General features: G+C 47.8%; 1 protein-coding gene across 1 annotated transcript in view; it reads left to right on the top strand.

The window, feature by feature from the left end:
* The window catches only part of PRMT3 (protein arginine methyltransferase 3), a 251,556-nt gene that overhangs the window by 178,172 nt on the left and 50,884 nt on the right, over positions 1-22,500 (top strand). Inside the window, exon 13 of the mRNA XM_063946376.1 lies at positions 1,651-1,737. Coding sequence (XP_063802446.1) covers positions 1,651-1,737 — 87 coding nt within the window. The remainder of the gene's footprint in view (positions 1-1,650; positions 1,738-22,500) is intronic.

Below are 22,500 nucleotides of genomic sequence, written 5' to 3'. Positions count from 1 at the left end.
TATCTAATCCATTCTTAAAGGTGTTGACTGAGTCGGCCATTACAACTCCCTCAGGCAGGGAATTCCAAACACGTATCGTCCTTACCGTAAAAAAGCCTTTACGCCGTATTGTGCGGAATCTCCTCTTCTCTAACCTGAGCGAGTGAACCAAAAACAGGTCCTGCGCAAGATCTGTATATTGTCCCCTTATGTATTTGTAAATGTTGATCATGTCCCCTCTTAATCTCCTCTTTTCCAGTGTAAACTAAACATGCCTAGTCTTGCAAGCCTTTCCTCGTATTCCAGCGTCTCCATACCCTTAATTAATTTGGTCGCCCGCCTTTGAACCTTTTCTAGCTCCAGGATATCCTTTTTGTAGTAAGGTGCCCAGAATTGTACACAGTATTCAAGGTGTGGCCTCACAGGTGATTTATATAACGAGAGTATAATACTCTCGTCCCTAGCATCAATTCCCCGTTTTATGCATGCTAATATCTTATTAGCCTTCTTTCCTGCAGTCCTACTTTGGGTACTACTGCTTAGTTTGCTATCTATGAGGACACCTAAGTCCTTTTCCAGTACAGAATCCCCTAATTTTACCCCATTTAGTAGGTAGGTGTTATTTTTGTTCTTGTTACCACAGTGCATTACCTTACACTTGTCTGTATTGAAGCGCATTCTCCATTTCGCTGCCCAAGCTTCTAATTTAACTAAGTCGTTCTGAAGCGACTCAGCATCCCCCTCCGCATTTATAACTTTACACAATTTGGTATCACATGCGGGGGGACGCCCAGCACAGGGCTATCCCGTCCCTCATGTCAGTGCGGCCCCAGCAGAAGTGCAAAGGCATCGCACAGTGGCGATGCCTTTGCACTTCAAGAGTAGCTCCCGACCAGCGCAGCTTTAGCGTGCTGGCCGGGAGCCACTCGTCACTCCCTGGCCAGCAGCAGCTGCGTGTGACGTCACGCAGCCGCCGCGGCCCGTCCCCCCAACGGTCCGGCCACGCCTGTGTTGGCCAGACCGCTCCCCCTAAATGGCGGCTTAACACCGCCGTTCAGCCCCCTCTCGCCCAGCGACCGCCTCTGTCTCAGAGGTGATCGCTAGGCAACGACGGCTGCCATGCGACAAACTGCAGTGAGCGATCGGGTCGGAATGACCGCCCAAGTGACATACCCAGAGAGACTAAAAAAATCTCCATGTATAGTTTGGAGCAGAGAAGGGAAAGGGGGAACATGATAGAAACTTTCAAATATATCAAGAGTTTTAACAAAGTCCAGGAGGGAAACATTCTCCAAATGAAGAGAAGCAATAGGACACGAGGACATGCACTGAGACTGGAGGAGGGGGGGAGGTTCAGGGGAAATTTGAGGAAAAGTTACTTCACAGAAAGGGTAGTGGACAAGTGGAATAGCCTCCCATCAGAGGTGGTAGAGGCTAAGACAGTAGAGCAATGTAACATGCATGGGATAGACATAAGGATATCCTTACAAAGAAATAAGGATCAAATAAGGTTTGAGGTAAAAAATATTGTTAAAAAAAAAAGGGGCAGACTATATGTGCCAAGTGGATCTTATCTGCCGTCACATTCTGTTTCTGTATCATTGCCCTGACGTGAGCTGCCTAATGTCCTCTTTCACTCTTTATTAATGTCCCTTTCTTCATCTATTTTAGGATATTAACTGTCAGACAACAAGCATTAAAGATTTGGATTTTTCCTCCGATTTCTCACTGTCAGTAACGAGGGAATGTGTCTGCACGGTAAGAATTCATTACCTTCATTATAGGATATTTCTGCTCCACAATCACCTCACGGTTTTATACATTAACCTCATCCTGGTCAATACGTTTTGGAAGTTTGTGGATCAGTCGGGAACTTGCAGCAGTGAACGGGTTAATCTATATGATGCCATGGCACCAGTCGGGGAGAATAAATGGCGGACGGGTTACAGAGTGCGTGATGCGTAAGCAAGTGCAGAGATCTGCTGCAGCAGAGGGGAAGTGATCACCCGTCCACCATGACACAAACTTTTTTTTTTTTTTTTTACTACTAAGGGGATATGGGGGAGGGGAGACCGGTAATAGGATTTACGACCAGTGGGGGCTGTGAGGTTATTTTATAATGAGCCCCTATGGATACAGGGGCCCCTATATACATATATTTCTCTGACGTCCTAGTGGATGCTGGGGACTCCGTAAGGACCATGGGGAATAGCGGGCTTCGCAGGAGACTGGGCACTCTAAGAAAGATTTAGTACTACTGGTGTGCACTGGCTCCTCCCTCTATGCCCCTCCTCCAGACCTCAGTTAGAATCTGTGCCCGGACAGAGCTGGGTGCTTTTAGTGAGCTCTCCTGAGCTTGCTAATAAGAAAGTATTTTAGTTAGGTTTTTTATTTTCAGAGAGCTTCTGCTGGCAACAGACTCTCTGCTACGAGGGACTGAGGGGAGAGAAGCAAACCTACTAACTGCGGCTAGGTTGCGCTTCTTAGGCTACTGGACACCATTAGCTCCAGAGGGATCGAACACAGGACCTGACCTTGTCGTCCGTTCCCGGAGCCGCGTCGCCGTCCCCCTCGCAGAGCCAGAAGACAGAAGCCGGCAGAAGCGGAGAAGACATCGAAATCGGCGGCAGAAGACTCCTGTCTTCACATGAGGTAGCGCACAGCACTGCAGCTGTGCGCCATTGCGCCCACACTAACCCACACACTCCGGTCACTGTAGGGTGCAGGACGCAGGGGGGGCGCCCTGGGCAGCAATTGTTACCTCCTGGCGAATGCTGCATATAGACAGTGGCACACTGTTATATGTATGAGCCCCCACCATTTATTTTACAAGAAATCGCGGGACAGATGCCCGCCGCTGAGGGGGCGGGGCCTTCTTCCTCAGCACTCACCAGCACCATTTTCCTTCCACAGCTCCGCTGAGAGGAAGCATTCCACAGACAGGAAGAGGAACTATGCAGCGTGCCGGATAAGGAACCATATGTGGAGCAAGAAAAATATAAATAAAGTTCTGTGAATACTCCAGGGACTTGTGGGTAATGGAAGGGAATGGGCAAAGGGCCTGACGAAGAAAAGGACAATAAATCCGGATTTGTATATTGGACAATATAGTTGAAATGTCCCATTGGTGATCCAGTTTCTGTTTTGCTTTTGACCAATTGACTTTTAAAATTGATTTGAACAGGTTATAATTGTTGTTAAGAATGAGTTTTAGTAAATATGAATTTGCTTGTTATAGGAGGATGGTAGATATGTGGATAATATTTTAGAATTGGGATGATGTTGTATGTTTATGGACCTAAACATTGTGATTGGCCAATTTGGCTGGGAGTGGCGAGCAGGGGGTATAAATTCCTGACTGTTTGACTCCAGTAGACACCTTGAGGAAGGATCTTGAATCCGAAACGCGTCGGTGTGTTTTCTGTGTACCCCAGGTCGTATGGTCTCCTCCATTTGCCTTTTTACTGCCTAAGAGGACCAACACTCGGTTTTTATTTGAAGCTGTTTGGATAATTTTAGAGTGTTTGGAACCTTGCGGCACTTGGGGGTGTAAGCATTTCCAGATTGACCAAGGGAACCAGTTATTAATCTTTTTTATTATTTTTGTTATTTTTATTGCCCACTTTTTAATGTATATGGATATATCTTTTTAAGATACAATAAATTTGTGTATTTTTTTGGATATCCACTGCGTTTTTATCCACATATCTATTTAATACTGGTGGCTACCAGTGAAAATCCAGGCCTCCTCCAGCAGTGAAAGAAACCTTTCAAGAAATATAGGGCATTGTTGGAAGGTGAGTGCCCTTTTTGAGGGACGGGGCTGTGGTAAATCTCGTGTTTGAGGAATAAAGGTGTACGAGGAGAACATCTAAAGCAGGTATGTCCAAACTGCGGCCCTCCAGCTGTTGTAAAACTACATATCCCAGCATGCCCTGACACAGTTTTACTGTCAGAGAATGCTAAAGCTGTGTCAGGGCATGCTGGGATGTGTAGTTTCTCAACAGCTGGAGGGCCGCAGTTTGGACATGCATGATCTAAAGAAACCTTTTGATGTACATATCCCACTCGAAGGAGGTTAGTCAAAAGGTGCGAACCTTTGTAAAACCGTGGAGTGGAAAAGGTCGAGGAATCCCTGTGACCCAAGAATTTTGGACACAACTACCATGACGTTGATAAATCAATATTAATTAATATTGGTTGATTAGTAATCTGTAGCGCTTGTGTACCACCCCATATTCTGTATTGTATATTGTTTCAAGGAGTAGTGCTCTTGGGGGTTGGTACCGAGCTGCAGCAGAGGCGCGAGTTATTCTTTTCTGTTTGTTTGGAAGGGTCTCAACCCATGCCTGATCCTACAGCGCAGAGGCCCTCAGGGTCTCAAAAGCGCCCACTATCCAAAATGGTTGACACAGATGTCGACACGGATTCTGACTCCAGTGTCGACGACGATGATGCTAAATTGCAACCAAACATGACAAAAGCTATACGTTACATGATTATAGCGATGAAGGATGTTTTACACATATCAGAGGTAAACCCTGTCCCTGACAAGAGGGTTTATATGTATGGGGAGAAAAAGCAAGCGGTGACTTTCCCCCCTTCACATGAGTTAAATGAGTTATGTGAAAGAGCGTGGGATTCCCCAGATAAGAAAGTCATGATTTCCAAAAGGTTACTTATGGCATACCCTTTCCCGCCAGAGGACAGGGTGCGCTGGGAATCCTCCCCTAGGGTAGATAAAGCTCTCACACGCTTATCTAAGAAGGTGGCCCTGCCGTCGCAGGATACGGCCACCCTAAAGGATCCTGCAGATAGAAAGCAGGAAAGTATCCTGAAATCTGTTTATACACATTCAGGGACTCTACTGAGGCTGGCAATTGCGTCGGCGTGGATGTGTAGTGCTGTAGCAGCGTGGACAGATAATCTGTCTGAGGAAATGGATACCTTAGACAGGGATACCATTATGCTGACCCTGGGGCATATAAAAGATACTGTCCTATATATGAGGGATGCCCAGAGGGACATTTGCCTACTGGGCTCTAGAATTAATGCAATGTCAATTTCTGCTAGGAGTGTCCTGTGGACTCGGTAGTGGACAGGTGATGCCGACTCCAAAAAACACATGGAGGTGTTACCTTACAAGAGTGAGGAATTGTTTGGAGACGGTCTCTCGGACCTGGTTTCCACAGCTACTGCTGGGAAGTCAAACTTTTTGCCATATATTCCCTCACAACCGAAGAAAGCACCGTATTACCAAATGCAGTCCTTTCGCGCACAAAGAAGCAAGAAGGTCAGAGGTGCTTCCTTTCTTGCTAGAGGCAGGGGCAGAGGAAAAAAGCTGCACCTTACAGCTAGTTCCCAGGAACAGAAGTCCTCCCCGGCTTCCACTAAATCCACCGCATGACGCTGGGGCTCCACGGGTGGAGCCAGGAGCGGTGGGGGCGCATCTCCGACATTTCAGCCACCAGTGGGTTCGCTCACAGGTGGATCCCTGGGCTATACAGATTGTGTCTCAGGGATACAAGCTGGAATTCGAGGTGATGCCCCCTCAACGTTACCTAAAATCGGCCCTGCCAGCTTCCCCCATAGAAAGGGAAGTAGTGGTAGCGGCAATTCACAAGCTATTTCTCCAGCTGGTGGTGGTAAAGGTTCCCCTTCTTCAACAGGGGAAGGGATACTATTCCACAATGTTTGTGGTACCGAAACCGGACGGTTCGGTCAGACCTATATTAAATTTAAAGTCCCTGAACATTTATCTGAAAAGTATCAAGTTCAAAATGAATCGCTCAGAGCGGTCATTGCAAGCCTGGAAGAGGGGGATTTTATGGTGTCTCTGGACATCAAGGATGCTTACTTGCATGTCCCCATTTATCCGCCTCATCAGGAGTACCTCAGATTTGTGGTACAGGACTGTCATTACCAATTCCAGACGTTGCCGTTTGGGCTCTCCACGGCACCGAGAATATTTACCAAGGTAATGGCAGAAATTATGGTGATCCTGAGAAAGCAAGGAGTCACAGTTATCCCATACTTGGACGATCTCCTCATAAAGGCGAGGTCGAGGGAGCAGTAGCAGATTAGCGTAGCGCACTCACAGGAAGTGTTGCAACAGCATGGCTGGATTCTGAATATCCCAAAGTCGCAGCTGATTCCTACAACGCGTCTGCCCTTTCTGGGCATGATTCTAGACACAGACCAGAAGAAGGTGTTTCTCCCGACGGAGAAGGCTCAAGAGCTTGTGACTCTAGTCAGAGACCTCTTAAAACCGAAACAGGTGTTGGTGCATCACTGCACGCGAGTCCTGGGAAAGATGGTGGCATCGTACGAAGCCATTCCCTTCGGCAGGTTCCATGCGAGGATCTTTCAATGGGATCTGTTGGACAAATGGTCCGGATCGCATCTTCAGATGCATCGGCTGATCACCCTGTCCCCCAGGGCCAGGGTGTCTCTTCTGTGGTGGCTAGAGAGTGCTCACCTTCTCGAGGGCCGCAGATTCGGCATACAGGACTGGGTCCTGGTGACCACGGATGCGAGCCTCCGAGGGTGGGGAGCAGTCACTCAGGGAAGAAACTTCCAAGGGTTGTGGTCAAGTCAGGAGACTTGTCTGCACATAAATATCCTAGAACTAAGGGCCATATTCAACGCCCTGAGTCAAGCTGATTCAGTCAGACAACATCACCGCGGTGGCTCATGTAAACCGCCAGGGCGGCACAAGAAGCAGAGTCGCGATGGCGGAGGCCACCAGGATTCTTCGGTGGGCAGAGAATCACGTACAAGCACTGTCAGCAGTGTTCATTCCGGGGGTGGACAACTGGGAAGCAGACTTCCTCAGCAGGCATGACCTTCACCCGGGAGAGTGGGGACTTCATCACGAAGTCTTTATTCAGATTACAAATCGATGGGAACTCCCACAGGTAGACATGATGGCGTCCCGTCTCAACAAAAAGCTGCAACGGTATTGCGCCAGGTCAAGAGACCCTCAGGCGATAGCTGTGGACACCCTGGTAACACCGTGGGTGTTCCAGTCGGTCTATGTGTTCCCTCCTCTTCCTCTCATACCCAAGGTACTGAGAATCGTAAGAAGAAGAGGAGTGAGAACAATACTCATTGTTCCGGATTGGCCAAGAAGACCTTGGTACCCGGAATTGTAAAAAATGCTGACAGAGGACCCATGGCCTCTGCCTCTCAGACAGGACCTGTTGCAACAGGGGCCCTGCCAATTCCAAGACTTACCGCGGCTGCGTTTGACGGCATGGCGGTTGAACGCCGGATCCTAGCGGAAAAAGGCATTCCGGAGGAAGTTATTCCTACGCTGATAAAGGCTAGGAAGGACGTGACAGCAAAACATTATCACCGCATATGCCGAAAATATGTTGCTTGGTGTGAGGCCAGGAAGGCCCCTACAGAGGAATTCCAACTGGGCAGATTTCTGCACTTTCTACAGTCTGGAGTGACTATGGGCTTGAAGTTGGGATCCATAAAGGTCCAGATTTCGGCCCTATCCATTTTCTTTCAAAAGGAACTGGCGTCTCTTCCTGAAGTTCAGACGTTTGTTAAGGGAGTGCTGCATATTCAGCCCCCTTTTGTGCCACCAGTGGCACCTTGGGATCTCAACGTGGTGTTGGGTTTCCTAAAATCCCACTGGTTTGAACCACTTAAGACCGTGGAGCTAAAGTGTCTCACGTGGAAGGTGGTCATGCTATTGGCATTAGCTTCGGCTAGGCGTGTGTCAGAATTGGCGGCTTTGTCATGTAAAAGCCCCTATCTGGTTTTTCATATGGACAGGGCAGAATTGCGGACTCGTCCCCAATTTCTGCCGAAGGTGGTGTCATCTTTTCATTTGAACCAACCTATTGTAGTGCCTGCGGCTACTCGTGACTTGGAGGATTCCAGGTTACTAGATGTAGTCAGGGCTTTGAAGATTTATGTAGCCCGAACGGCTGGAGTCAGGAAAACTGACTCGCTGTTTATCCTATATGCCCCCAACAAGTTGGGTGCTCCTGCTTCAAAGCAAACCGTTGCCCGCTGGATCTGTAACACGATTCAGCAGGCTCATTCTGCGGCTGGATTGCCGCATCCAAAATCAGTGAAAGCCCATTCCACAAGGAAGGTGGGCTCTTCTTGGGCGGCTGCCCGAGGGGTCTCGGCATTACAGCTTTGCTGAGCTGCTACTTCGTTGGGTTCAAACACATTTGCAAAATTCTACAAGTTTGATACCCTGGCTGAGGAGGACCTTGAGTTTGCCCATTCGGTGCTGCAGAGTCATCCGCACTCTCCCGCCCGTTTGGGAGCTTTGGTATAATCCCCATGGTCCTTACGGAGTCCCCAGCATCCACTAGGACGTCAGAGAAAATAAGATTTTACTCACCGGTAAATCTATTTCTCGTAGTCCGTAGTGGATGCTGGGCGCCCGTCCCTAGTGCGGACTTTCTGCAATACATGTACATAGTTATTGCTTAATAATGGGTTATGTTATGTTGGCATCCATTGTTGATGCCCTGTTGTTGTTCATACTGTTGACTGGATAAGTGTATCACAAGTTATACGGTGTGATTGGTGTGGCTGGTATGAGTCTTACCCGAGATTCCAAAATCCTTTCCTTATAATGTCTGCTCTTCCGGGCACAGTTTCCTTAACTGAGGTCTGGAGGAGGGGCATAGAGGGAGGAGCCAGTGCACACCAGATAGTACTAAAGCTTTCTTTAGAGTGCCCAGTCTCCTGCGGAGCCCGCTATTCCCCATGGTCCTTACGGAGTCCCCAGCATCCACTACGGACTACGAGAAATAGATTTACCGGTGAGTAAAATCTTATTTTTTTTAGATCAAATATTTTAATGTGTTGCTAAAAATACTTTTTAAACTTTATTAAGTAATAAAAAAACATTTTTGAGCAGTTTTTTTTTTTTTTTTTGGGGGGGGGGGGGTAAATCGTCAGTTAAGTGGTTAAATCATGTTTCTATAATATAGCAGCCTCAGTAATACTTCTGTACTGTTATTGTGAGGGGACCAGGCGTAATCAGCCTGTCAGAAGCAGGTGCCTATCATCATCAGCTGCAGTATACAGGGAATATGTGTCAGAGAAAAAGAAGAGGAAGGGAATGTGTGTCGGAGAAAAAGAAGAGGAAGGGAATATGTGTCGGAGAAAAAGAAGAGGAAGGGAATATGTGTCAGAGAAAAAGAAGAGGAAGGGAATATGTGTCGGAGAAAAAGAAGAGGAAGGGAATATGTGTCAGAGACAAAAGAAGAGGAAAGGAATATGTGTCGGAGAAAAAGAAGAGGAAGGGAATATGTGTCGGAGAAAAAGAAGAGGAAGGGAATATGTGTCGGAGAAAAAGAAGAGAAAGGGAATATGTGATGGAGAAAAAGAAGAGGAAGGGAATATGTGTCAGAGAAAAAGAAGAGGAAGGGAATATGTGTCTGAGAAAAAGAAGAGGAAGGTAATATGTGTCGGAGAAAAAGAAGAGGACGGGAATGTGTCGGAGAAAAAGAAGAGGAAGGGAATGTTTGTCTGAGAAAAAGAAGAGGAAGGGAATATGTGACAGAGAAAAAGAAGAGGAAGGGAATATGTGTCAGAGACAAAAGAAGAGGAAAGGAATATGTGTCGGAGAAAAAGAAGAGGAAGGGAATATGTGTCGGAGAAAAAGAAGAGGAAGGGAATATGTGTCGGAGAAAAAGAAGAGGAGATGGGAAGGCAGGATGTTGCAGAGGAAATGGTTGGGTCCCATAGTAGCCAGATTCCTGACAGACAGATGTTACATTTGGACATTAAGTACATAGGGCAGAATTTGGAGCACTTAATCCAGCAGTGTTAATAAAACCCGCTAGTTCCTAACCCTAATCCCCTTTCTTCCAACAGTCTAACCCAAATCTTCACGACCGCGCCCTTGCTTTACAGACAAATTGCTGCAATGTCACAATCCCACAGTTGGGTCGGGGAACCGGGAATATCAAACATGTTTAAAAATCCCAATCTCGACCAAAAATGCATATCAGGGGCTTTTAACATGTTTTATTTCCCCGATTCCCTGACGGACTGCCGATTATTGATGTCTGCTGCTGGATTGGGGATACGGGGCTGTGGTGTATTGGGGCATTAACCCAAATCGTCGGTATCCTGAAACGGTCGGCATTTCACTTGCTCTCTTTCAGAAGTTGTTGAAGAGATGTTATTGCCCAGGTAGAATGTGGCAGTAAGATGAAAGCACAGGCCCGCGTTGGCGCTATGTTGGCGCTATAGATTGGGGGGGACACAATATAATGATTGTTTTATTGCCCTGTTGTGTACTCATACTTGCAGTGGCATTAGAAATTGGAAAGGGAACATTACACCATCCCACATCCTAAATCTGAAATCGCTTTTCACTTTAATATCCGATATAACATCAGCCCGAGCTTAATTCTAACCACACGCCTAGTTCCGTCTCCAAAACTGCGCGCTCATCCTGCAGTTCTAATGCTGCAATAATCACCCTCATTGTGTCTTTCTTTATCATCCACTAGGGGTCACTGGAGTACTCTTGGGATATGGACGGCGTAGCAGAACAAAGGCACTGAATATTTAAATTTAGGACTCTCCACCCCTCCATATCCCAGAGTACCTCAGTGTACGACCTCAGTGTTTTTTCGGTGCTCACAGCACTAACATCGGCTTGTGGGAAGTTCCCACATTTGGTGGAAGATTTTATTAATTTTTCATTTTTACTTTTTATTTTTACTTTTTACACTTCCCTTCCCAGTTTCTAGAAAAACATGGGTCCGGGATGGTGCCGCTGCAAGGCAGCGCATGGCGTGTCGGTCCTCACAAAGAGCACCCTCACAGCCACAGGCAGCCCACTGTCTCCTGCAAGCTGGACGGAGCTTACAGAAAGAAGCCCCGTCACAGCCAGGGAAAAAACAAAGAGCTGGACGGAGCTTACAGAAAGAAGCCCCGTCACAGCCAGGATGAAGTGATCAAGAAGCTGGACGGAGCTTACAGATAGAAGCCCCGTCGCAGCCATGATCTGAGAAGCTGGACGGAGCTTACAGATAGAAGCCCCGTCGCAGCCAGGACTGGAGACATGATCACATAAGGTAGGCTGGGGAACGGGACGGTCAGCGCAGGCTGCCGCCCGCTATGTGGGGGTATTGTAAGTCGCTCCCGCCGCACATCCGGCAGTCACAACGCCCCAGCCGCTCTATACTGCAGCCGCTCCGTCCGGCCATCTCAGCCGCTACGTCCGGCCGCCCAGCATGCCACAACCGGCGCCGCTCCGTCCACCCGCAGACAGCGTTAAGAGGGTGGCAACGGGCCGCCGCTCCGTTCGGCCGCCTAGCAACGGCCACCCGCAGACGCTCCGTCAGTCAGCAGAAACGGAGCGCTCCTGGTGACCTCCGCTGCTCGGCAAGAAAGCCTCCCTGCAATGAATTCCCTGGCTTCCCGCTGAGACACAGCATTACAGGGAGCACGGGGGGAAGGGGGGCGGTGAAACTGGCAGATTACAAGGTGATGTAATCTATAAACCACAGACATATATATGTGACATGTCACTAGATAATAGGCTATTGAGTCTATTTTAATGATGGTGAGGCATGTATTGTAACACTGCAGGCATGTAGTGTAACATGCCCTGTGATTATTACTGTATAATAGGCTATTTAGCCTATATATTGATGTCTGTTATTATATATTAATGTCTGTGGTTATCACTGTAGGCTATTTAGCCTATATATTAATGTCTGTTATTATATATTAATGTCTGTGGTTATCACTGTATAACATCATATATATATATTTATTCAAGAGCATGTGTTGTACCCTGCCTATGATTATCATTGTATAATAGATTATATTAACACTGAAGCAATTGTTCTGTGTTTATCAGGGTCAGCATGGCATGACGGCCATTTTAACCATGCTTCCTGTTGTTTTACAGTTGTAGTTCCGGAACTTTCCTGCCATACATCCCTACGCCACCAGAGGCGCAGGGGTGTTAGTGGGAATTTTTGGTTCGGGTTTCACATAGGCTGCCTATGTGAACTGTTTTTCAGCCAGAAATAAATATATATTACACACCTTCAGATAATAACTTTACTAAGTCGTGCAGGTGTCTGTCCGTTGCCTATTGTGTTGTCTGTCTGCATAGGGAGTAAGGCTCCAGCGCAGACTAAAAATACTTTTAAACTAGACATAAATCAACCACATGTTCACTACGTGGGTAGGTTTTCAGAATCCCAGACATTGGCAAATTAAATTAACTCCGCTCGACAAGAGCGGTAAGATCGACGGAAGTTATCCCGCAGGCTCTAATAAAGGAGTCTTTCCAAAGGTACAATTTTCCTTTGGGTACCAAGGTGTTAATTTAACTGGTTTATAATTTCATGCAGTCGGATAATTCTATATCAGACCTCACATTAAACCAGCAGTCAGATAGTGCGGGGTTTAGGCAACCATACATTGCTAATGACCAGTGAGTCATCGTTTCGAATTTACAGAGACTAAGGAGACTCTAACATCTAATCCGTCGAATTTAATAAACAACAGATTTTCAGTGAATTTCTTATTTAGAATATCTGACTAAGATTTAAGTCTATTTAACCGTTTCCACATCTAAATGGGAGAATCCGCCATTGGTGAATTCGTCTGTGTCAAACATTATAAACACCCAAGATACATTTGGGTCACCAGGCGCTCTATGTATGGAAACAATGACGATCACGTTTCACTTATCGTTAATACAAAGCGGCAGAGTATCTCTGTAAAGCTTCTGCTGACGGCTGTTACCTCGATTCTCGCTTTTTAGCGTCACTAGTTTCAGCACGACAAGGTCAGAAGTTGTTTGATAAAATTTCAAACGTTCATACTTTGGTCCGGCGGTTAAAGTCTTTACAATCCAGTCTTTTCAAGGCTGTGGTACAAGTCAAGACTTGTAACACCAGGGCGCTAAAGTCAACAAGACAGTGGCTGGACGACCTCTTAGGCCATCTCGAATTTCCAATTGTGGAAACGCGCCTTTACACATTTGCCGGGTTTCCAAACATCCACTCATGGATATATCCGCTATTTAAAGGTTAAAATACTGCCTCTGTCGGACGAAATTAAGAGTTTTGGCAGGTTGCCATTCAGTCTCTGCTGTTTTCAGCTGTTTTTATTTCCAGCCATGGTACACCAACAGAGTCAGGGCTACTTATTCCCCTCTGTTTGGCGTAACGAAACCAAAGGGCTCCGTCGCAGTCTCAATCACAGAGGGCTCCGTCGCAGTCTCAATCAGCAAGTTACTTACTGCAGTTTGGAAAATGGAATTTCTGCGGTTAGTAGTTGCATATTTGAAGCCACAAAATTTCATAATTGCGCTTGATCTTCAATACCCATACCGGTTTGGTCACCACATCACAGGTTCTAGAGTTTTGCAAAACGCCACAACCATTAACCATTTCATCTACCGGTTGGCTTCTTGTCAACGCCTCGGGTATTTACCAAAGAGATGTTGGTGATGATAGCTCATCTCAGAGCCCTGCCAGTGACAATCGTTCCATACTTAGACGATCTGCTCATAAGAACTCTGTTTCACCAGAGGTTCTTCTTACTGGCGCTACTAACGTACACCATGGTGGCAGGTCAAGTTCAAAAAGCGATCGCATCTAATTCCGTCTCAACGACTTCAATTCCTAGGTATGATTATAAATACGGTAAATCAAAGACATTTACCTACTACACCAGCAAATATACCAGCTAGTACAATTAGTGCAAAAGCCACGCACACTAGCGGTACATTGGTGTATTCGCCTATTAGGAACAATAATGTGGTTTCAAAGCGCTTTAGTTCGCTGGGCTTCTCTCGCGTTTCCCACAGGGGGGCAAGGGTGTATATGCTCTGGACGAGAGTCTCAGAGCTTGAGGAGTTGTAGTTAAAAAGCTCAGCGACAGGGGTTCTAAAACGGATCACGACAGATTGCTGTCTATAAACGGATCACGACAGATTGCTGTCTATAAATGTCCTGGAACTCCGTGCAATTTACAATGCACTACATGCTTCGTTTTCAGTCTGTCCAAGTACAGTCAGACAACGCAACGGGAGTTGCATATACAAGAAGCTGCATGGCAATGCGGCAGGTAGCTTGAATCCTCAATTGCCCAGAACACCATTAGGTGATGTTGTCCACAGGGTTCATTCCGGAAGTGGATATCTGTTAGACAGATGATCTCACCCGTCGGGATTTATATCCTGAAAACTGGGCATTCAATCCAGAGGTGTTTCATATGTGAGTCCACAAAAGGGGTTACCCTCAGGTATACATGATGGCATCTCGCCACAATTACAAACGCTCAGTATGTGTACAGAACGACAGATCACAAGGGCAGTGGCGGTGGAGTCTCTCACATTCGTGTGGTCATACAGCATCGTGTATCTGGCTCCACCATTTTCCGCTGCTCTCTCCGTTGCGAAAACGGATCATAAGACAGTTCGTCACAGTCATACTAGTGATATCTCATGGGTTTCGGAGAGCTTGCTTCTCGAATCTCCAAGGAATACTGGCACACGATCTTGGTCCGCTCATAATACGTCCAACCTGTTACAACAGGGAACGTTCTTTTACCCCTAGTTACCTATGTACCTATTACCTATATACCGCGGCTGCGGTTGACGGGGTGGTGGTTCAGACCGCCCTCTTAAGAAAAGAGATAGGGCATTACAGTATCGGTTATACCAACCGCTCATTATTACAAAATTTCGTGTGTCTATATAGGTGGGTGGGAAGCTCGGAAGTTCCGACTTCATCTTTCAAGTTACCCGTATTCTGTTATTTTACACACGGGGTGGAATGGAAAACTGCATTTATCTGCACTAAGGGTGCAGGTATCTGTGTGGTCAATTTATTTTCAAAGACGTTTGACTCTATTGCGTCGGTACACACCTTTCTACAAGGTGTCATCAAAGTACAGCCTCCATTTAGCCCACCTACAGCGCCATGCGACTGGAAGCTGGGTTCACATTTCTTACAGTTTTCAATATTTGAACCCTTACAACAAATGGGGATTAAGTTTCTCACTTGGAAAATGTTTTTCTTCTAGCCTTAGCTTCGGCAAGGGTTTGTTTTCACATTTAGGTGCCTTGTATTCCAAGCCACCGTATTTGGGGTTTTCTCATAACAAAGCAGAACTTCGGACGAATCCCGATTTCTTATTTTTCCACATCAATAAACCAATAGTGGTTCCTGTGTTGACGGCACATTCTGGAATTCTGAATGTGGTACATTACGCGTCTATATGTCCGAACGTCTACAGTTCGTAATACGGATACGTTGTTTGTTCTCTATGATGCTGCCAACTGCGGTTAGCCAGTTTCTCAGCAGACATTATCCAGTTGGATAAAAATGACTACAAGTCAGGCTTACTTTAAGGCTAAGTTACAGTCGCCTACGTCAGTAATAGCTCATCCCACAGGTTCTGTGGGAATGTCATGATCAGCTGGTCGTTAAGCGTCTACGACGCGGCTACATAGTCTTCAGTGCACACGTGTGTGCGCGTTTACACGTTATGAAACGGTTGCGGCATCAGCATCTAGCTTTGGCCGCCTACTGTTACAGGTGTCAAACAGCTCTCCCGCCCACGAGGGAAGCTTTGGTACGTCCCAAGAGTACTCCAGTGACCCCTAGTGGATGATAAAGAAAATAGGATTTTGGTACTTACCAGGTAAATCCTTTTCTTTGAATCCATAGGGGGCACTGGACGCCCACCCAGAGCAGTTTTACCTGGGTTGTATTAAGCTCAGAGGAGCTTATGGTAACACATTTTACCTGGTTTGTATTAAGCTCAGAGGAGCTTATGGTAACACATTTTCACCGATTGGTTCAAATTATAAAGTTCTATCGGTTATGGTGTCAACTGTTTAGTTGACAGTAAAGTTATGGGTCAACTTTGTTGTTGTCCGTTATGTTATAGGAATTCTCCATTGTCAACCTCTCTATATAGTTCCTGTTCGCTCAGTAAAAAACACTGAGGTCGTACACTGAGGTACTCTGGGATATGGAGGGGTGGAGAGTCCTAAATTTAAATATTCAGTGCCTTTGTTCTGCTACGCCGTCCATATCCCAAGAGTACTCCAGTGCCCCCTATGGATTCAAAGAAAAGGATTTACCTGGTAAGTACCAAAATCCTATTTTTCTACCAGGGTTAAAATGTAAAGAAATCAATGTATTTTCATGTACTGCTCTCCAGCACGCTAGATACACTCCACTCCCGGGATCAGCGGCAATTTACCCCCTCCAGGTTCTGTTAATTGGAATTGGGCCCAGTGATGTTACCGTAGCCCCAGGCCCACTAATGTAAATCGTCCCTGATCCCAGCTAAACCAAAATAAACCTTCCCCTCCGGGATGTCAGCTAAATTTGGATATTCCCCTGGCTGTACGCACAGGTCCTTAGGACATCTCCTGTAGAAATGAGAACCATAGGCTGCCCCTGTATAACAGGCAGTCGCTGCAGAGATGTGCTGCTACGAGGGGCCTGGAGACGTTCTCATGTTTAACCTCACACGTGCAATTCACGGGCTCGTACGGGGGAAAAAAGCAAAAGCGTTCAGCAGGGATGATGTGGTTTATTGTTCATTTACTGCAAGGCTGGGCAGCGGGAGATGATAAATGAACTGTCACACACTAACTAAACAGATCCACTCCATCACCGGAAAGGGGGCGCGCTCCACTCGCTGCCAATAATAACTTGGGATATTGTAAAAAGAAAGGATGGATAGATTTCTGTTTATATTGTACACATGTTTCTAAAAATTGGTGGCGTTCCGGCAAATCTCTTACAATAATGGCGCTATTTCTCTCCCCGTCCACCTCCAGTAATGTGTGAAGTTCCCCTGTGGGCCTCCACGCTGTTCCCTCTTGTCCTTGCCCCGTTCTAGTGATCTGCCGGGAAGCCGATGGGATGAAAATTGATCTGGTGATATGTAATTCCAGGGCAGTAATAGATTTATATTAATGGGAGTGATAGCTGGATGCCCAAGCCATTCTGTGGGAATCAAACTGTCAGTACATGTAAGGCAGAGGGAATGATTAATGCATGCTGGAAACGCTGCATGCGTGTATTGTGGAACTGCGGCGTCTGCTAGATTTCCTGCTTTCTTATTAACCAAATGAACACTTTTATTTCAAGTGCGTCACATAGAGGTTTTGGGGCAACAGTATTTAGGTCAGTGCTGTCTGCGCCCCCCTTCTGACCCACAACGCAGGCGTGGCCGGACCGAACAGGGGGGCGAGCCGCATCGGCTGCATGACGTCACACGCAACCGCTGCGGGCCGGGGAGCGATGAGTAGCTCCCGGCCAGCGCGCTAAAGCTGCGCTGGTCGGGAGCTAATCTTGAAGTGCAAAGGCATCGCCGCTGTGCGATGCCTTTGCACTTCTGCGGGAGGGGGGGCGGCACTGACATGCGGGGCGGGATAGCCCTGTGCTGGGCATCCCCCCGCATGTCAGTGTGAATGATCGTAGCACAGCTACGATCATCTCGAAATGACCCCCAGGATCCCATTTAGATAATAGAAAGCTCTTTAATATTATCTTCTTTCTTCTAGTTTCTTGTAGACTTCAGTGACTGTTCAAAGTCTTACAAAGAACGTTTTATATTCCATGCTTCTGAGGACAATTCCCATTTCCCTACATGGTCTCCTGGCGCTGTTCGTATAGCCGTGTTTTCCTCTGTCCCTCGAGACCATAAAATAAAACTATTTACTAAACGCGGAATTTCGCCGATTTGCTGCATTTTCTCAGATCTCATGTGAATTGATCCGGTATAATCATGTAGAGGTACATGATTATACCGGCCTGAGGCTGCTGGCAACAGCCTCTCCGCAGCGAGGGACTTAGGGGGGGAGCAGTGTTCGCCCTGCGGGGTCTGAGCCACTGTCTCCGCTGACACTGAGCTCCAGAGGGGATAGATCGTTCCCTGCCACAGGGGATTTCTCACCCCAGCAGCATGCCGCCACCCCATTACAGAGCTGAAGATTGTGGCGAGTGAGACACCGACCCCCCTAGCAAGCGGGGGGCTGGTGTGAAGATGGTGGCATCAGGGTAGGATCGCAGTATTAACTGCGCTCCGGGAGGCTCAGCGGTACATTGTGCGGCGCTGTGAGGGACGCCCTGAGCCAGCGCCTGCACCCTACACTGGTCACTCAGCCTGTCAGGGTCCCCGGATCTCAGCCAGCATCAATCCTCAGGCCAGTATAATCGTACGAAGAGCAGGAAGACAGCGCCATTTTGGGGGCGGAGCTTCTCCTCAGAGCGGACCCAGCAGCGTTCAGCACCATTTTCCTGCCTGCACAGCGCTGTACAGGAAAGAAGCAAGTCCCTCCACAACAATCTCCAGCTATCTCACGGTACCAGGGGGTTGTAGAAGGGGGGGGGGGAGGCTGCAAAACGGCTGTGTAACCTATTAAGGTACACAGTCAGCGCCCATAAGGGGTCTCCATTATATGTATATAAGCGCTGTGTGTGGGTTGGCTCCAATCTCTGTGTCTCTCTTGCCATTCTTGAGGAGAAACTCTGTCTGTATCCCCTGTGTGTGTGTGGAGTGTTTGTGGTCACCAATAGCAATGTCCAGGGACTCTGTGTCATATGCTGCAGAGGATTTGTCCTCTCTGGATGATCCCATTCCATGCAATCAGGATTGCACTGGTTTAGCACAGATTCCAGCAAGGGAGCCGGAATGGTTATCCTCTATCAAAAATATGATTTCTCAGATTTCACAGAGGGTTGCCCAAAATGAATCTGCTACCCAGGTGCTGCTGAATATGGCAGTCTGGCCCAGTTCTGGCACCTCAAGTCCCCCTGCTGTGTACTCCCATAAGCGTCCTTTAGCACAAATTATGCAGGATGACACCGATACAGATTCTGACGGTGATGATGGGGTACGGGGGACAGCATCTCTTGCTAAAGGGGGGCAGTTGATGAGAGAGGCTATTAGGGATGTGTTGAATAATAATGATACACCACCTGAGCAGGTTGAGGAGGCTTACTTCACTGAGAAAGCCTCGCTAACCTTCCCTGCGTCAAAAGAATAAAATGCTATTTTTGAAAAGGCTGGGGAAAACCCTGAGAAAAAATTCCAGATCCCTAAGAGGGTTCAGGTGGCATTTCCTTTCCCTGTTGAGGATAGGAAAAAATGGGAAAACCCGCCTATTGTTGACGCGTCAGTATCCAGACTTTCAAAAAAGGTGGTGTTGCCTGTTCCGGGATCTACCGCCTTGAAAGAGCCGCTGATCGTAAGATTGATAATACGCTCAAATCCATGTACACAGCTTCAAGGGCTATATTACGTCCCACTATTGCCAGTGCTTGGATTGCCAAAACTATAGTAAAGTGGTCTGGCACCTTACTTGAAGATTTGGATACTATGGATAAGGATGATGTTGGCTTATTTTTGCGCAACATTCAGGATTCAGCTGGATTTCTGGTGGAATCCATGAAAGATCTGGGTTCCATGGCTGCAGGAATTTCTTCCATGTCGGTCTCAGCGCAGCAAGGACTGTGGCTACGTCAATAGTCTGCCGACACAGAATCCAGGAAAAGTGTGGAATCCCTACCCGTATACAGGTCAGGCTGTCTTTGGGGAAGCGCTAGATGCATGGATTTCCATGGCTACAGCAGGTAAGTCTCCCTTTCTTCCCCCAGCTGCTCCTGCTCCGAAGAAACCGTTTTCTTTACCTACAGCACAGCCCTTTCTGACTACGAAGCCCAGAAAGGCCTGGCCGTCCAACACCTTCTTTCGGGGAGATAGGCCCAAGTCCAAGAGACACGCTACGGCAGGTTCCCAGGAACAGAAACCTATTTCAGGTACGCCAAAGTCCTCCGCATGACGGTGGACTGCTGGTCCCGGAGTTGGGCCGGTGGGAGCGAGACTCAGGCAGTTCAGTCACGTCTGGGTGTCGTCCGGCCTGGAACCCTGGGTGCAAGATAGTGTCCCAGGGATACAGGCTGGAGTTTCAGAATCTCCCCCCCTCACCGAATTTTCAAATCAGGTTTACCAGCTCTGCTGGCAGACAGGAAGGTCCTACAAGCCGCCGTCTAGAAGTTGGTGGAGTCACAAGTCATTGTGCCCGTACCACCTCATATGCACAACAAGGGTTGCTATTCGAACCTTTTCGTGGTACCGAAACCGGATGGTTCGGTCAGGCCCATTCTGAACCTAAAGTCACTTAACCTCTTTCTGAAGGAGTTCAAGTTCAAAATGGAGTCTCTGATATATCTGGAAGAGGGGGAATTCCTGGTATCAAGGATGCGTACCTCCACATTCCGATCTGGCTGCCGCATCAGGCGTATCTCTGCTTTGCCTTGTTGGACTTGGTCATTTCCAGTTCCAGGCCCTGCCATTCGGCCTCTCAACGGCACCGAGGGTATTCACCAAGGTGATGGTAGAGATGATGGTTCTCCTTCGCAGACAGGGGGTGAACATCATTCCATATCTGGACGATCTGCTGATAAAGGCATCGTCCAGGGAGAAACTATTGCGGTCCATTGCTCTCACTACCGATCTTCTCAGTGTCCACGGTTGGATTCTGAACCTTCCAAAATCACTCTTGGAACCAACCAGGAGGTTGTCCTTTCTGGGGATAATCCTCGACATGGAAGTACAGAGGGTGTTTCTTCCACTGGAAAAAGCGTTGGTGATACAAACAATGGTCCGGGATGTCCTGAAGCCAGCCCGGGTGTCGGTTCATCAATGCATTCGCCTTCTGGGAAAGATGGTGGCCTCTTACGAGGCTCTCCAGTACGGAAGGTTTCATGCTCGGTCCTTCCAACTGGATCTCCTGGGCAAGTGGTCAGGATCTCATCTGCATATGCACCTGAGAATTCGTCTGTCGCCAAAGGCCAGGATTTCTCTCCTCTGGTGGCTCCAACTACCTCACCTTCTGGAGGGCCGCAGGTTTGGGATTCAGGACTGGATCCTTCTAACCACTGCTGCAAGCCTCCGGGGCTGGGGCGCAGTCACTCAAGGGGAGACCTTCCAAGGAAGGTGGTCAATTCTGGAAGTCTGCCTGCCCATCAACATTCTGTAATTAAGAGCCGTATACAACGGTCTTCTTCAGGCGGCCCATCTTCTAAGAAATCGGGCCATTCAAGTGCAGTCGGACAACGGAACAACAGTGGCTTACATAAACCGACAGGGTGGAACGAAGAGCAGAGCTGCCATGGTGGAGGTAACAAGAATCCTCCTTTGGGCAGAAAAACACGCATTGGCGCTGTCAGCAATCTTCATTCCGGGAGTAGACAACTGGGAAGCAGACTTCCTCAGCAAATACGATCTCCATCCGGGGGAGTGGGGTCTACATTCCCGGATGTGTTCAAAGACAGACCTTAGGGGATTACCCCAAATAGACATGATGGCCTCTCGTCTCAACAAGAAGCTTCGGCGTTCTTGTTCCAGGTCGAGGGACCCACAGGCAGTGGCAGTGGACGCCCTGGTGTCTCCGTGGGTGTTCCAGTCGGTGTATGTGTTTCCACCACTCCCACTCATCCCAAGAATCCTAAAGCTCATAAGGAGAACAAGGGTTCAAGCGATCCTCATTGCTCCAGACTGGCCGAGAAGGGCTTGGTACGCAGACCTTCTGGCGAGGACCTGCTGCAGCAGGGGCCATTCGCCTATCAGGACTTTCCACGGCTACGTTTGACGGCATGGTGGTTGAACGCCTGATACTAGCTCGGAAGGGTATTTTCCGAACAAAGTTATTCCTACCCTGATACAGGCTAGGAAAGGAGTAACGTCTAAACATTACCATCGTATTTGGAAAAAAAATGTGTCTTGTTGTGAGCCCAAGAGGTTTCCTAAGGTGGAGTTTCAACTGGGACGGTTTCTCCTCTTCCTGCAGGCAGTAGTGGATATGGGCCTGAGGTTGGGATCTGTTAAGGTCCAGATTTCGTCTCTATCGATTTTCTTCCAGAAACAATTGGCTGCCCTTCCTGAGGTTCCGACCTTTTTGAAGGGAGTTCTGCACATCCAGCCTCCCTTTGTACCGCCTACGGCACCATAGGATCTAGTTTCTTACGTGGACGGCTGTGACTTTGTTGGCCTTGGCTTCTGCTAGACGTGTGTCGGAGTTGGGGGCTTTGTCCTGTAAGAGCCCCTACTTGATCTTCCATGAAGATAGAGCTGAGCTCCGGACACGTCAGCAGTTTCTTCCAAAGGTTTTGTCGGCATTTCATATCATCCAACCTATTGTGGTGCCAGTTGCTACTGACTCCTCAATTTCATCTAAGTCCTTAGATGTGGTAAGGGCTCTGAAGATATATGTGAAGAGGTCTGCTCGTCACAGAAAATCGGACTCTCTTTTTGTCCTATATGAGCCCAAGAAAATTGGGTGTCCTGCTTCTAAGCAGACTATCTCTCGCTGGATCAGGTTCACTATCCAGCAGGCGTATTCTACGGCGGGATTGCCGTGTCCTAAGTCTGTTAAGGCCCACTCGACGCGTAAGGTGGGGTCTTCCTGGGCGGCTGTCCGGGGTGTCTCGGCATTACAACTTTGCCGAGCAGCAACTTGGTCTGGGT

The sequence above is a fragment of the Pseudophryne corroboree genome, chromosome 11 (genome assembly GCF_028390025.1).
Source record: "Pseudophryne corroboree isolate aPseCor3 chromosome 11, aPseCor3.hap2, whole genome shotgun sequence".
Taxonomy (NCBI): domain Eukaryota; kingdom Metazoa; phylum Chordata; class Amphibia; order Anura; family Myobatrachidae; genus Pseudophryne; species Pseudophryne corroboree.
This window is presented reverse-complemented; position numbering and strand designations above follow the sequence as displayed.